The 12,354-nt window shown below is 53.8% G+C and overlaps 2 protein-coding genes across 4 annotated transcripts; one reads left to right on the top strand and one right to left on the bottom strand.

The window, feature by feature from the left end:
- Positions 1–768: 768 nt before the first annotated feature.
- On the bottom strand, positions 769–3,736 carry SMIM7 (small integral membrane protein 7; the record flags this gene model as incomplete). 2 transcript variants are annotated; one of them, XM_082072128.1, is made up of 5 exons in its annotated part: positions 3,672–3,734; positions 3,534–3,575; positions 3,402–3,454; positions 1,974–2,064; positions 769–1,455 (listed from the first exon to the last, which is right to left on the bottom strand). In XM_082072128.1, the coding sequence occupies exons 1-5, from the start codon at positions 3,695–3,697 to the stop codon at positions 1,440–1,442; spliced, it is 228 nt and encodes a 75-aa protein (XP_081928254.1). In that variant the 5' UTR covers positions 3,698–3,734. The 2 variants fall into 2 exon arrangements, with proteins under 2 accessions (XP_081928254.1, XP_081928255.1); XM_082072129.1 differs by lacking the exon at positions 769–1,455 and having other exon boundaries at positions 1,970–2,064; positions 3,672–3,736.
- TMEM38A (transmembrane protein 38A) lies at positions 3,682–10,537 on the top strand. Of its 2 annotated transcripts, none has more exons than XM_082072126.1 (6): positions 3,682–3,993; positions 6,467–6,623; positions 7,167–7,351; positions 7,908–7,995; positions 8,100–8,217; positions 8,507–10,537. In XM_082072126.1, the coding sequence occupies exons 1-6, from the start codon at positions 3,696–3,698 to the stop codon at positions 8,726–8,728; spliced, it is 1,068 nt and encodes a 355-aa protein (XP_081928252.1). In that variant the 5' UTR covers positions 3,682–3,695; the 3' UTR covers positions 8,729–10,537. The 2 variants fall into 2 exon arrangements, with proteins under 2 accessions (XP_081928252.1, XP_081928253.1); XM_082072127.1 differs by having other exon boundaries at positions 3,828–4,004.
- The last annotated feature ends 1,817 nt before the right edge of the window (positions 10,538–12,354 follow it).

The raw sequence follows: 12,354 nt of genomic DNA on the forward strand, positions 1-12,354 counted from the left end.
AACCCGGGACAACCGGGACAACCGGGACAACCCGGCACAACCCGGACAACCCGGCACAACCGGGACAACCCGGGACAACCCGGCACAACCGGGACAACCCGGGACAACCGGGACAACCCGGACAACCCGCGTCCCCCCGCGCTCCGGGTGTCCCGGCCGGGGGCGGGGCCGGGCGGCTCCGCGGGTGAATGGCGCCACACGCCGCCGCCCGGCCCGCAGCGCCGCAGCCCCAGCGCCTCAGTGCACCCAGGAGCTGGAACACGGACCTTAAAGCGGCGAGAAGTTCAACACGCTCCGGAAAAAATTATAACAAGTTTTTTGCCAAGCGGTAGAACTTGGTATTTGCGTTATTTTCACAAGTACCAACTTCCTGCTGTTCTCTGGAAAGCGCCGGGACAGACGGGGCCGGTGGCCTCTGCGACGCGCCGACCTTCGCACGTGTCTCCTGACTCGAGACAGCACCATGAAAAGAGCAAGTTCAGGTTTTCAGAAGCTTAGAATACAAACCCATTTTTGTGTTATAAATTGTATTCTGTATTGTATGTACCTGGTACAACAGCAGCGGTGCAATAACCGTCCCAGCGAGGCGCCTCCTGCGGCCGAACCCGCGGCGTTCACCCGAAACCACCCGGGGGCTGCAGGAAAAGCTCCCGCTCGAACAGGCCAAACGAATAACGCAGAACCAGAGGAGGAGACTCGTAAAGTGTCTCAAAACACATCAACACTGAGTCAAGTTCTCTTGTAGCAGCACAAACACAACATCAAATATACATTTTACCCTTAAATAGAACAACTTTATTCAGCCAAATCCAGGATTATTCCAAAGCCAGTCCTTAGGATCGGCTTACAGAATTATTGTTCCTATTCAAAATAGTGAATAAAAAAAAAAAAAATTTAAAAAACCATTTTGTTGGAAAAACTGAGAAGATGAGAATCCAATTTTTCTTAAGCATCCTTTTCCACTTCTCCACCACAACAGAACAGTGAGAAGTTACACCAAGACTTTGCTCAGCTTCACAAAAACGAGAACGAAGGTGTGATGTGCAGGTGCCCTGGGCAGCGGTGGCAGCAGCGGCGCGGGCGGGAGGGACCGGCGGCCGGGCCGCGCTCCCATGGCGCTGCACTTCCCTGCGCCCCAGCGCTGCCCCGGCCCCGCAAACCCACCGAACTTCTCTTTATTTCAGTAAAGATCAAATGGTTTAACTTGGAAGATTTTTGGCTCAGGGCATAAAGGCTCGATCCCCCGGCAGCGAGAACCAACGTGCACCGAGTCGTTACACGACGGGCCCAGGACGAGCGTGTCCCGATGAGTGCGGGAGGAGCTGGTGCCACCATCCCGGGGCTGCATTTTGAACGCGTTAGAATCTTTGACCTTATAGAAAATGGAGGTTCCAGCCAAAAGTCTTTTCCGAGTTCACAGATGTATTTGCGGATGACTCTCAGGATCCAAACAACCTAGTGGGTGCAACAGAAAGAAAAGCAGATGGGAAGGGGGCCCAGCTGTCCCCAGTGCCGCCGATGCCCCTGCAGCTCAGCACATCTGGCCAGCGGTTTTGCCCCCCGTATATCAGACCCCAGAGCTCCAGCAGTGAGAGCCCAGCCCCGCCAGACTGTTTCACAGACTATTCTCAAGGCTGATTCCATTCTGTGGGGTGAAAAACATCCCCCCGGTGACACTGAAACGCTGCCCCAAATGACGTTTTACCGAAGCAACCCCCAGGAGCGCTGTCTCTAAACCTACGTGACTTACACGCTGGCAAATAAGGTTTTCAGGCACTACGGGTGTGCACGTTAGCAAAGAACTCTGGGCTCAACCAAGGTCTCTTTGAAGATTAAAATAAACCAGTGGAATGAAAAGGAATTATGAGTTAATAGAGTGGGAAAGAGATATGAAAAGAAATATATGTGCAAGAAAAACCCAATGTGTATGGCTTCCCATAAACAAACGACAAGGTGCTGCAGGTGTCACTTACACGATCATGCAGAACATCATGAAGACGTTCCACAAGGCAATGAAGATCCGAAAATACCGGAGACTCAGCAGGAACTCTCTGATGTTGTCACCTACAAACCAAAAGAGTCCTTGAGGTGAAAAATACCCAATGCGGTGACAAGTCACGTTTTAAACTCTGCTGAAAAACGGAAGCAACTCAGGAAAAGACACACAGGAAAGGTCGGGCAATAAAAAGCTGGCAGTTGGGGTTTTAACCAAGCACACCGTGTTCAGGGCGTCGCCGGAATGGCGCGCGGCTGGAGAAGTGATACGTGATAACAGCGGTCGCGCTGTTCAGAGGGAGGACGGCCCGCGCCGCGCTTTACGGAGAGCGCCGGGCGGCGAGTGCGCGGCCCCGGCCCAGCCCCCGCTCCGGCGGCACCGGATGCGCCCCGCATCCCCAACGCCTGTCCCGCATTCCCAACGCCCGTCCCGCGTCCCCAACGCCCGTCCCGGTTCCCAACGCCCGTCCCGGTCCCCAACGCCCGTCCCGCGTCCCCAACGCCCGTCCCGGTCCCCAACGCCCGTCCCGGTCCCCAACGCCCGTCCCGGTCCCCAACGCCCGTCCCGGTCCCCAACGCCCGTCCCGGTCCCCAACGCCCGTCCCGCGTCCCCAACGCCCGTCCCGGTTCCCAACGCCCGTCCCGGTCCCCAACGCCCGTCCCGGTCCCCAACGCCCGTCCCGGTCCCCAACGCCCGTCCCGGTCCCCAACGCCCGTCCCGCGTCCCCAACGCCCGTCCCGGTTCCCAACGCCCGTCCCGGTTCCCAACGCCCGTCCCGGTCCCCAACGCCCGTCCCGGTCCCCAACGCCCGTCCCGGTCCCCAACGCCCGTCCCGGTCCCCAACGCCCGTCCCGCGTCCCCAACGCCCGTCCCGGTCCCCAACGCCCGTCCCGGTCCCCAACGCCCGTCCCGGTCCCCAACGCCCGTCCCGGTCCCCAACGCCCGTCCCGGTCCCCAACGCCCGTCCCGGTTCCCAACGCCCGTCCCGGTTCCCAACGCCCGTCCCGGTCCCCAACGCCCGTCCCGGTCCCCAACGCCCGTCCCGGTCCCCAACGCCCGTCCCGGTCCCCAACGCCCGTCCCGGTCCCCATGTTCCCAACGCCCGTCCCGGTTCCCATGTTCCCAACGCCCGTCCCGGTCCCCATGTTCCCAACGCCCGTCCCGGTCCCCCACGCGCCCCTCGGCAGCCACGCCGAGCTCGGCGTCCTGGGCGCAATCGGCACGGAGCCGGACTTTACGCTGCAATTTATGGGCTCCAGGCAGAGTCCTTCAGAACCACACAAAGCGGGGTTAAACTTGGACTCTGGTGCCTTGAAAAAATGCTTTGGTAGAGGTTTTTCTTCAGAAACGCCCATTCCTGGTGTATTTAGCAGAGCAGGGGGGGCGAGGCGCGGGTCCCCGTTACCGGTGCTGGGCTCCCGGGACTCCTCGCCGAACCCCTCCGTGTCCCTCCTCCTCCTGCGGGATAACGAGAGGCGGGTCGGTATCACGGAGGGTGCCCGTTCCCCCAACCGGCGCCTCCTCCCCCGTCACTCACAGCCTGAAGTTCAGGACGGCGCCGGCGTTGAGCAGCAGCGTCCTGGGGAGAGAGAAACAGAGACACCGTGAGGCACCGTGAGGCACCGTGAGGCGCCGAGAGGCCGCGCCGGCCCGGCCCCGGGCCCGGCCCCGGTACCCGCAGAGCAGCAGGTCCCCGATCATGGCGGCGGAAACGGCGGCGGAAGCGGAAGGGGCGGGCGCTGCGCTCCCCGGGGGCGGCCCCGCGGCCGGACCGCGTCGCGCAGGAGACGGGAGCGGCCCCGCCCCCCGGGGAGCGCCGGCCCCGCCCCCGCCGCTGCCACAGCCCCCGCGGCCGAGCGCGGGCGGGCTGCCCCGCCGCGCACCATGGAGGCGGCGGCCGCGCTGCAGCTCGGGGAGCTGGCGGCTGCCTTCGCCGCGCTGCCCGTGTTCCCGCTGTTCGACACGGCCTATTTCATCGTGTCCGTCCTCTACCTCAAGTACGAGCCGGGTGAGTGCGGCCGCGCGCCGGCAGTGGGGCCGGGGCGGGCCCGGAGCGGCAGCGCCGCCGAGGGTCCGTGCGCGGGCCGCGGCCGGGCGGGAGCGGGAGTGGGAGCGGGAGCGGGGCCGAGCGGGAGCGGGAGCGGGAGCGGGAGCGGGACCGAGCGGGAGCGGGAGCGGGAGCGGGAGCGGGACCGAGCGGGAGCGGGAGCGGGACCGAGCGGGAGCGGGAGCGGGAGCGGGACCGAGCGGGAGCGGGGCCGAGCGGGAGCGGGAGCGGGAGCGGGACCGAGCGGGAGCGGGAGCGCTCTGCCCGGCGTTTGGGGCACAAACCCGTGATTTCGCGTCCTGGCCGCCCTGTCCCCAGCGGGGCCGGTTCGGGTTCAACGCTGCGGCGCTTTGTGGGAGGATCTGACATATTTGTCTAAATATAAAGCAGAAAGAAACCCCAAGAACTGGTCGCTCTGATCTTGAAAATTATTGTTGCATTTTATTTAAGATTAGATTCCAACCACGCTTTAGTACTGAAGTGCAGTCGCCTCTTCGCTGCTGTCCCAGGACCCAGCGTTACATTCCCGGCCAGCTGTCCGCGTTTCTGCCTGTGTGGCCACACTCCCCTCCCGCTGGTACACAGAGGGCTGTCAGTGGCCGTGCTCCCCTCCCGCTGGTACACAGAGGGCTGTCAGTGGCCACGCTCCCCTCCCGCTGGTACACAGAGGGCTGTCAGTGGCCGTGCTCCCCTCCCGCTGGTACACAGAGGGCTGTCAGTGGCCATGCTCCCCTCCCGCTGGTACACAGAGGGCTGTCAGTGGCCACGCTCCCCTCCCGCTGGTACACAGAGGGCTGTCAGTGGCCACGCTCCCCTCCCGCTGGTACACAGAGGGCTGTCAGGAAACCCGCTCGTTCCCACCCTCGGGACCGCGCTGTCACCTGTTCCCAGGCGCCCCAACAGCTGTTGCTTTGTTTGCTCTCTTGGGTTATTGCGTGAAGATCGATAGACGTGCAGCTTGGCTCTCGCGCTCTGCGCCGCCGCAGCCCGGCCGTGCCTCGGGCTTTTCCAAATGCCATCTTCCCTATTTATTTTTGGTAGTGTGTGTACTTTCCCTGCTCCGCTTTGAATGCCCGATGGCTGAGGAGAAAAAAAATTACCCAACAGAAAACCAAGCCCCACTTTGGAATGGATTTAAAATCCTCCCGTTGTGAGATCTCGGCGCTCTACCATCTACACTCTGGGTGCTGAAACTCCAGCTAAACAGGCGTGCAGGGTTTCCGAGGCCCGATCGCTTACAGCTGCTCCCAGCGCGAGGTCCTGAACGGTTAACAGGCCACCCTCATGAAAATAGCTTTGGAAAGCACGTGAGCCCCGTAATCCACCGGGCTGGAGAGGGCTGGGTGTGTTTGCACTCGAGTCCTCCGCTGCGGGAATCGGGGTCAGGACAGTCCCGTCCCGTGTCCTCCTGGAGACCGCATGGCTGCGGAGCCAAAGAAAAACAAGTGGTGCTAAATTTAAACCTCAGGCTAAACTTGGGGTCCCTGTAGGAGCGGGCTCGTGTGGGGCTGCTGCAGCTGTCTCGCCCCCACGGGGCTTTCGGCTGGTTCAAATGTCTTTGAGCACGGAGAGGCTGAGCAGTCGGAGTTTCGGCAAATGCTGATTCACATATTGCTGTTTAAGGTAAGGCCGCTGTTAGCACGGCTGACATAACGTTTTAGCGCTCCCTCTTTTCACTGCCTGTTAGTGGTCACTGAACAGTTCGGTACCTGGAACGCTGCACAAGGGACTCTGGAGCAGTTTAAGGTGATGAAACAATCTTAGAGAATTGATGTTCCTGAGGGACTTCCTTGAAGAAGTACAGAGGTGGATGAGGATGGCTCGAGGAATTACAGAAAGGCAATAGGAGGCTGTGGGAAGGACCATAACGTATTACCAAACAGTAACACTGGTTTAATGTCTAGTTTTATCTTCAGAGGGCATTTCCAAACTAGCACAGGAGCAGGGAAGAACCCTCGAATCCTCCTCTTTCTAATAAAGGTTAAGAATTCCTGTTCTATTTTTACAGGTTATCTTATGAATGAAAGAGCTGAACAGCTTGTTCATGAATTCTAGAGGGCACCTAGGTTGAAGCAGTGGAGAGAATGGCACTAGTATGCATTTTGTTTTCAGACTGTAAAAAAGATATTGATTTCAAGGGAAAAATTGTTGCTTCCAGTTGCAGGAAACAGCAGCAAATACAAGAGAGAAACTCTTAACCAAGTCACAAACTTGTGAAGCTTACGGGGGCCTGCAGGCTGAGAGCACACACACATTGGGCAATGTCTGTTCTCATTCAGGCTCCACAGGGTACACTTTTTGTTTTACACGCACTTTTCTTTGACTTATTTTGCTGGAGAACATGCACCACAAGCCTCTTAGAGCGTCTTGGAGTTTCTGCTCATTTGCCGAATCCGTCTCCTCATTTAGAATTCGCTTCACAGGAGCCGTGGAGATGTCTCGTAAGAGCCCCTTTGCCTCCTGGCTCTGCGCTATGCTCCACTGCTTCGGAAGTTACATACTCGCTGATCTGCTGCTCGGAGAGTCACCTATTGATTACTTCAGTAATAACTCCAGTGTCGTCCTGGCCACGGCGGTCTGGTGAGTCTCTGCATTTCACCCGATTGATGAAGCACACGGTGCCGCTGGCTGTGCACAAAACCATCTGCTGTGAAGTATTCTGTCTGTGTGACACGCGTTACCTGGGGAAAGAAAAGGTGGGGTGAGGTCGTTTGGAGGCTTTCGTATTCCTAGATCTAGTTTCCAGTTTCCCTGACCAGTTGTCCTGTGTTTGATGATACGTGCTGGGCCCGGTCCGGTCACCGGGTGTTTCTATTCATAGCGGCTGCAGCTGAACCGTGGCCAAACCGCAGAAGCAGCGTTCACTGCACCGATCCCACGTATAGCAGGAGCGGCACACGCTCAAGATTTGGGGGCATTTTCTTCCTCGTGTTAGTGAAATGTGCACAAATGAACCGCAGTTACTCCAGGTTTAAGTTCCTCGGTGTGTTTGGGTTGTATGTGCTTTTGCATGACAGAACGAGCGCTTCCTTCTCCCCAACATAACTCAGGCCAACGCCACAGTACTCCTAATCCTCTCGATATGTCGCAGATCCGTTAAACTCTGTGTGGTTTGTGTTTCAGGTATTTGATATTCTTCTGCCCCATGAACCTCTTCTACAAGTGCGTGAGCTTTCTGCCCGTGAAGCTCGTCTTTGTGGCCATGAAGGAGGTGGTCAGAGTTCGCAAAATTGCAGCTGGGGTGCACCACGCTCACCACCGGTACCACCACGGGTGGTTCGTTATGATGGCGACCGGCTGGGTCAAAGGTGAATCGCGAGCTCTTCGCAGCGCGGCAGGGAGGACCCGGCCGTGGGAGGGACGGGGTGAAGGTCGGGGTGGCCACATCCCAGCCAGGCTGCTCAGTGCTGTGGTCAGCTGGCTGCCATCAATCAGGGTTCCTACAACACAGGTATTTAGTCAGACTTGCAGAATGGTTGTCAGTTGAGTCAGCATCTAACTTTAATAGAGGCACGAAGAACCGGAGGCACTATCAGATATGGGGGTGGAATTCAGGAATTCTTTATCCTTTCTCCTGTGTCCTGTCTATGGCCTCGCCTGTATCTTTTTAGGGATTTTCTATCAGTGTTGAACCAGCCCAGACAGTTTTGCTTTGGCTTTTGTTTGGGCATTTGAGCATCAGTAAATGGACCAGAGGCAAATGCTCTTCCCCTGCACCAGGAAATGCTTTATAGAGAGTCTACAAAGCGTTTGCCCTGCTCTGTTGTTTTAGGCAAACTTCTTTTAAATTTGGGAAGAATGTCATGAACCTTTTGTTCCCTCAAACAAAACGGAGGGGAACTGTTCGCTTGCCCTGTTTCACAGGTTCTGGTGTTGCCTTGATGTCTAACTTGGAGCAACTGCTGCGTGGGGTCTGGAAGCCAGAAACAAATGAAATTCTTCATATGTCCTTGTAAGTAGGTAGCCTGTAAACTCTCTTGTCAGACCAAGAATGGAATTTACAGAACCATTCAAACGATGCAAACCTCCTAGAAAAGCTCTTTATTTCTCTTCCAGCCCCACAAAGGCTAGTCTGTATGGCACAATCCTCTTCACTCTGCAACAAACTCACTGGCTCCCTATCTCTGAAGCCAACCTCATCTTCTTTTTCACCATGTTCATGATCATTTGCAAGGTAAGTTTACAGCAGGCTCGCTGCTAACAAATCTGCAGAACCAGAGAGAGGGTACAGGATTAAAGTGGGGTGTTCACCTTCCCAAGCCACAATTGAAGGTCTGCTCAGGAAATTACAGACTAGGTTCTCCATCGCATAGGCAGTATGGCCAGAGATCCTTGTGATACAGCCCTGAGTCTTGTAGCAATAGGGACTTGTCCCTGGGGTAAGTGGAATGTTCCTGACTAGTTAGTGTTTCACGGCTGGTGTATGTGATCTTTAACTTGCAGTATTCGCTGTTGCATGGCAGGTTTTCATGACGGCAACCCACTCTCACGCCTCACCTTTTGCTCCCGTGGAGGGCTTCGTTTGCCCGGTTTTCTTCGGCTCTGTTTCCAGTGGACACACGAGTCACCACCACGATGAGCACGGGGCCTCCCATGAGGTTTCCCACCCTCCGCCTCCTCCGGCAAAGTCAAAAGAGGAGCTAAATGAAGGCACGAGGAAACGGAAAGCAAAAAAAGCTGAATAAAAAAGTAACTACAGAGTAAATAGGCCAAGAATATTCTTCCAGAGCTGAGTCTCAAAGCCAGCCGTGACCTCCTTTATCCTCCAGTCCTTCTCTCAGACTCCAGAGGAGAGGTGGACGCCAGGACGCTGCCAGGCGGGTCCCTGAATGCCACTGCGCTCTCTGTGCGCTGCTTGCCGCTTGCTCTCTGTCTCTGTTCTGATCATGTTTTCAGGGATTTGTACATGTGTGCCAGGGTGATAACTGGGTGCCAGTTCCCAAGCTGTCTGCAATCATGATGCAGCATTTTCAATGGATGCAAAATCTTGCAATGCGTTTATTTATCAATGTGGGTAACGGTTTGTGCTCCTGCAGCTCCTGAGTTTCTTTGAGATTTCATTGACCTTTTTGACGTCTACCCAAATAACAAACTGTTTAGACACGATCCATGTGGAAATTGTATTTCATACTCAAGGAAACATGCGAGCCTGATCTAATTTTTCCCAGCTCCCACATCTGCCGCATCTGCAGTTAATGTGACATTTTATATGCAATAAGGACATTGATTCTGGTGTCCTAGCCAAACTCTCTCACCTAAATTCCCTCTGATTCTTAATGGATAGAACATTGTCGCTTTCTTGCCTAAGTCTGTGTTTGCAAGAGCTTTGAAGCTGTGAAATGCTCCCCGTGCTGGTGCTGTTATTATTCTGAACTGTTGTGTAGCGTCGCTGCACGTTGTTACCAGTTGCGTGTCCCACCTCCAACCCCATCGTATTTAACTAGGGAAGAGCATGGTTCTGGTTTGTTTGTAATCTTGTGGGATAGAAGAAGGGTGTGTGAGTGTAAATAAGTATTTATTACTATTTATTTGTAATTGCTAAGGCACCTAATTAGTGGACGTGAAATTGGGTTTTTTTAAACTTTGCATCTTTCTGTAGAGAATTGGATAGTTCTCAGCATGGTCGCCAGCCACAGCCAGGCGCTGGTTTGCGCGTGAAGCTGATTTTGGTGTGCGACAGCACACGCGATGCAGGAGGGAACGTTTCCTACATTCTCAAATTAAGATGCAAGGATAAAGAAGTGGATTTCACACCAGCCCATTAAAACTATATTAAAGGACTGATAAAAGCACAGCAGCTGAAGGTGCTGATCATCCTCTGTAGGTCCCTTTCGGCCAAACTCCTGGTCTGGGAAAGCAGGTTGTGCCCGGCGAGTGAAGCGTCTGAAATGCCTCGCGTGGCTCAGGGAGGAGTCTGGCAGTTCAGTCGTGTTGTGCTTAGTGAGTACTGGCTTTTAGACTAGTTGGAAGCTGTTCCTATAGCCGATTTTGTTATTCAAAGTGCCATCATCCAAGGGCTGGCATCACTGCGCTGAAAATGGGGAGGGAGCACTGGGCTTCCAGTTAAGCAGCGTATTGGCATCCCCAGCACTGAGGTTTGCTGCTGTCACCTTGCAGCCGGGAGTATAAATAGGAAGAGTTCAGAAAAGCGTTTCTATTTCTGTGTGTGTCCCTATCCAAAATGGAACTTGATGGTTAATTAAAAATAAATTTTAAAAATCCTGTCTAAAACCAGGTGAAAGTCAGTACAAAAGGTGAGATGATTTGTGGGTTTGGGTTTTGACAGTGCCTTAATTCTGTGAGTTTCCCTTCCCTTCAGTAGACAACAGGAACTCTGCCTGGCAGTTCAGCTGTCTGGTTTTGCAGCTACTGGTCTACTGAAACCTGATGTATCACTTGCATGCACAAGTAAAAATGGTTTATGGGATGTCTGATTCAAGGGGAGTTTTGTTTTATAAAACCATCAACAAATAAAAATTGTGAAGTGACTCTGATTTCCCCTGGCACAATCCGTGTGTTTCTTTTACTCTCACCGGTGTCAGAAACCAAACACTCCTTAATCGGTTCAAAGTCTCCTTGACCTGATGACAAAAGGATTCTAACTGAAGAGAGAGCTCAAACTTTGTTATGTCCTCCGAGTATGTCTGAGCATGTTCTAATGGAAATAACGTGGTAAAAGGTACAAATATTCCAAGGTATGTTAAAATTAAAGCTCTGTTCACCTTCCAAGTACCTTATCTGGAATGGATTAGTACTGAGAAGACAACAGCCATAAAGTTTCATTTAGAGAAGCCTTTCATAGCGAGAGATAGGGAACCTGTCTTGAATTTCCATGGCTCAGCGCTGGGAGTCTTTGGTCCCGTTCCAGACACGCGTCCTTCATCCCAAGGAGCACAGATGGATCTTTCAAAAGCAGCGAATTTGAACTGTTGCTGCAGGGACACAGGGTTCTACAGACCTGCTTCTACAAAGCCCTGATTTACCTGGACACACACTTACTCCTCGAGACTCTGCTCCGTCCCGAATGGGAACGGTAGCTGGGCATTTCCCAGGGGGATGGAGTGGTTTAACCGTTCTCCTCTCCCATGCCATCCATTTCAGTGCTAGTGATCCGCTTTGCTCAGGACCTGGATGGAACAACAAACGAGCAGGCTGGTTGATGAAGGAGATATTTCAAGTGCTTTGAGAAATCCTCGGCTGTCCCAAGCGTCCCAGGCTGTGCTGGCTCTGCAGAACAGCCCGCTCGGCACAGGGCAGGAGAGAAGCAAACCAGGGCTTAGACTTCCCCGGGACAGACGTCATTCCCTCCAAAGATGTTCTGATCTGATAACTCCTGATACCAACTCTAGTGAGACGTGGCTAAATTTAGCACTAGGTTTAATCCTCCAAGAGGCCCTGGTTGCCTGATGGAAAAAGCAAAGTGTTGAGTTGCTGGCCTCAGCGTTCTTGGTGACTGACAGGTTTCCCTTTTCTGTTACACCGAGCGACCAACCCAGGGCCTGCAGCTTTTTATCACTGCAGATCAGCTTCACAGACAGGGAAAGCTCTACAGCTCTACTGTGTTTGAAGAGAAGGAACAAACCCATGGGATAATTTTACAGAAAACATTAATAATTCTTCACAGTAAATGAAGAAAAATGGGAGGCCAAAGGAAAGAATTTCTATACTGAAGAGCTTATGTGAGAAAGGGCAAAGCCAATATACCCGAGCACCAACCCAGAGCAACCAGGGTTCTTGTTTCCCCTTTTCCTTTTATTATTAATGACAGTATGTGCATTCTTCCACATTTTGTCTGAAGAGTAACCAAATTATAGAATCCAGCCAAGTGGAAGGACCCAGAAGAGAAAGAGGGATGTTACGGCCACCTCCTGAGCAAGAGAAGTTGTTCCTTTCAACACCTGCCAGGTGACGAAGCTGCCAAACGCCTGGTGCCTCTTCCTGCAGCCTATTTCATGGCTGGAGGGCGCTTCAAAATCTGAAGCAGTAGATCAGTGCTGATGGTGTCAGCCCAAATAGCACATAGGACACACAGAAGCATTAAAAATTACAGCTTTATGCAGCAGCACATCTTTATTTGGGCCCTTAGCTATAACTGTGTGCTTTACAGTTCTTGTGCTGTTCTTCAAAGGAACCAACTGGTTCCGGTAAGACACGAGACCGAGGATTATACGGCAGGTCCGGCTGGTGTAGCATGGCTGTTCCTACGACTCACACACCCAGCTTTTAGCTGTAGCGAAGGTTTTTCTCTTAAGGTATTTTAGTTCTTTCCCAAAATAGTGAGAAATCAGAATATACATCTAGAATATCTTCT

Source organism: Streptopelia decaocto (genome assembly GCF_964273445.1).
Source record: "Streptopelia decaocto genome assembly, chromosome: 24".
NCBI lineage: Eukaryota > Metazoa > Chordata > Aves > Columbiformes > Columbidae > Streptopelia > Streptopelia decaocto.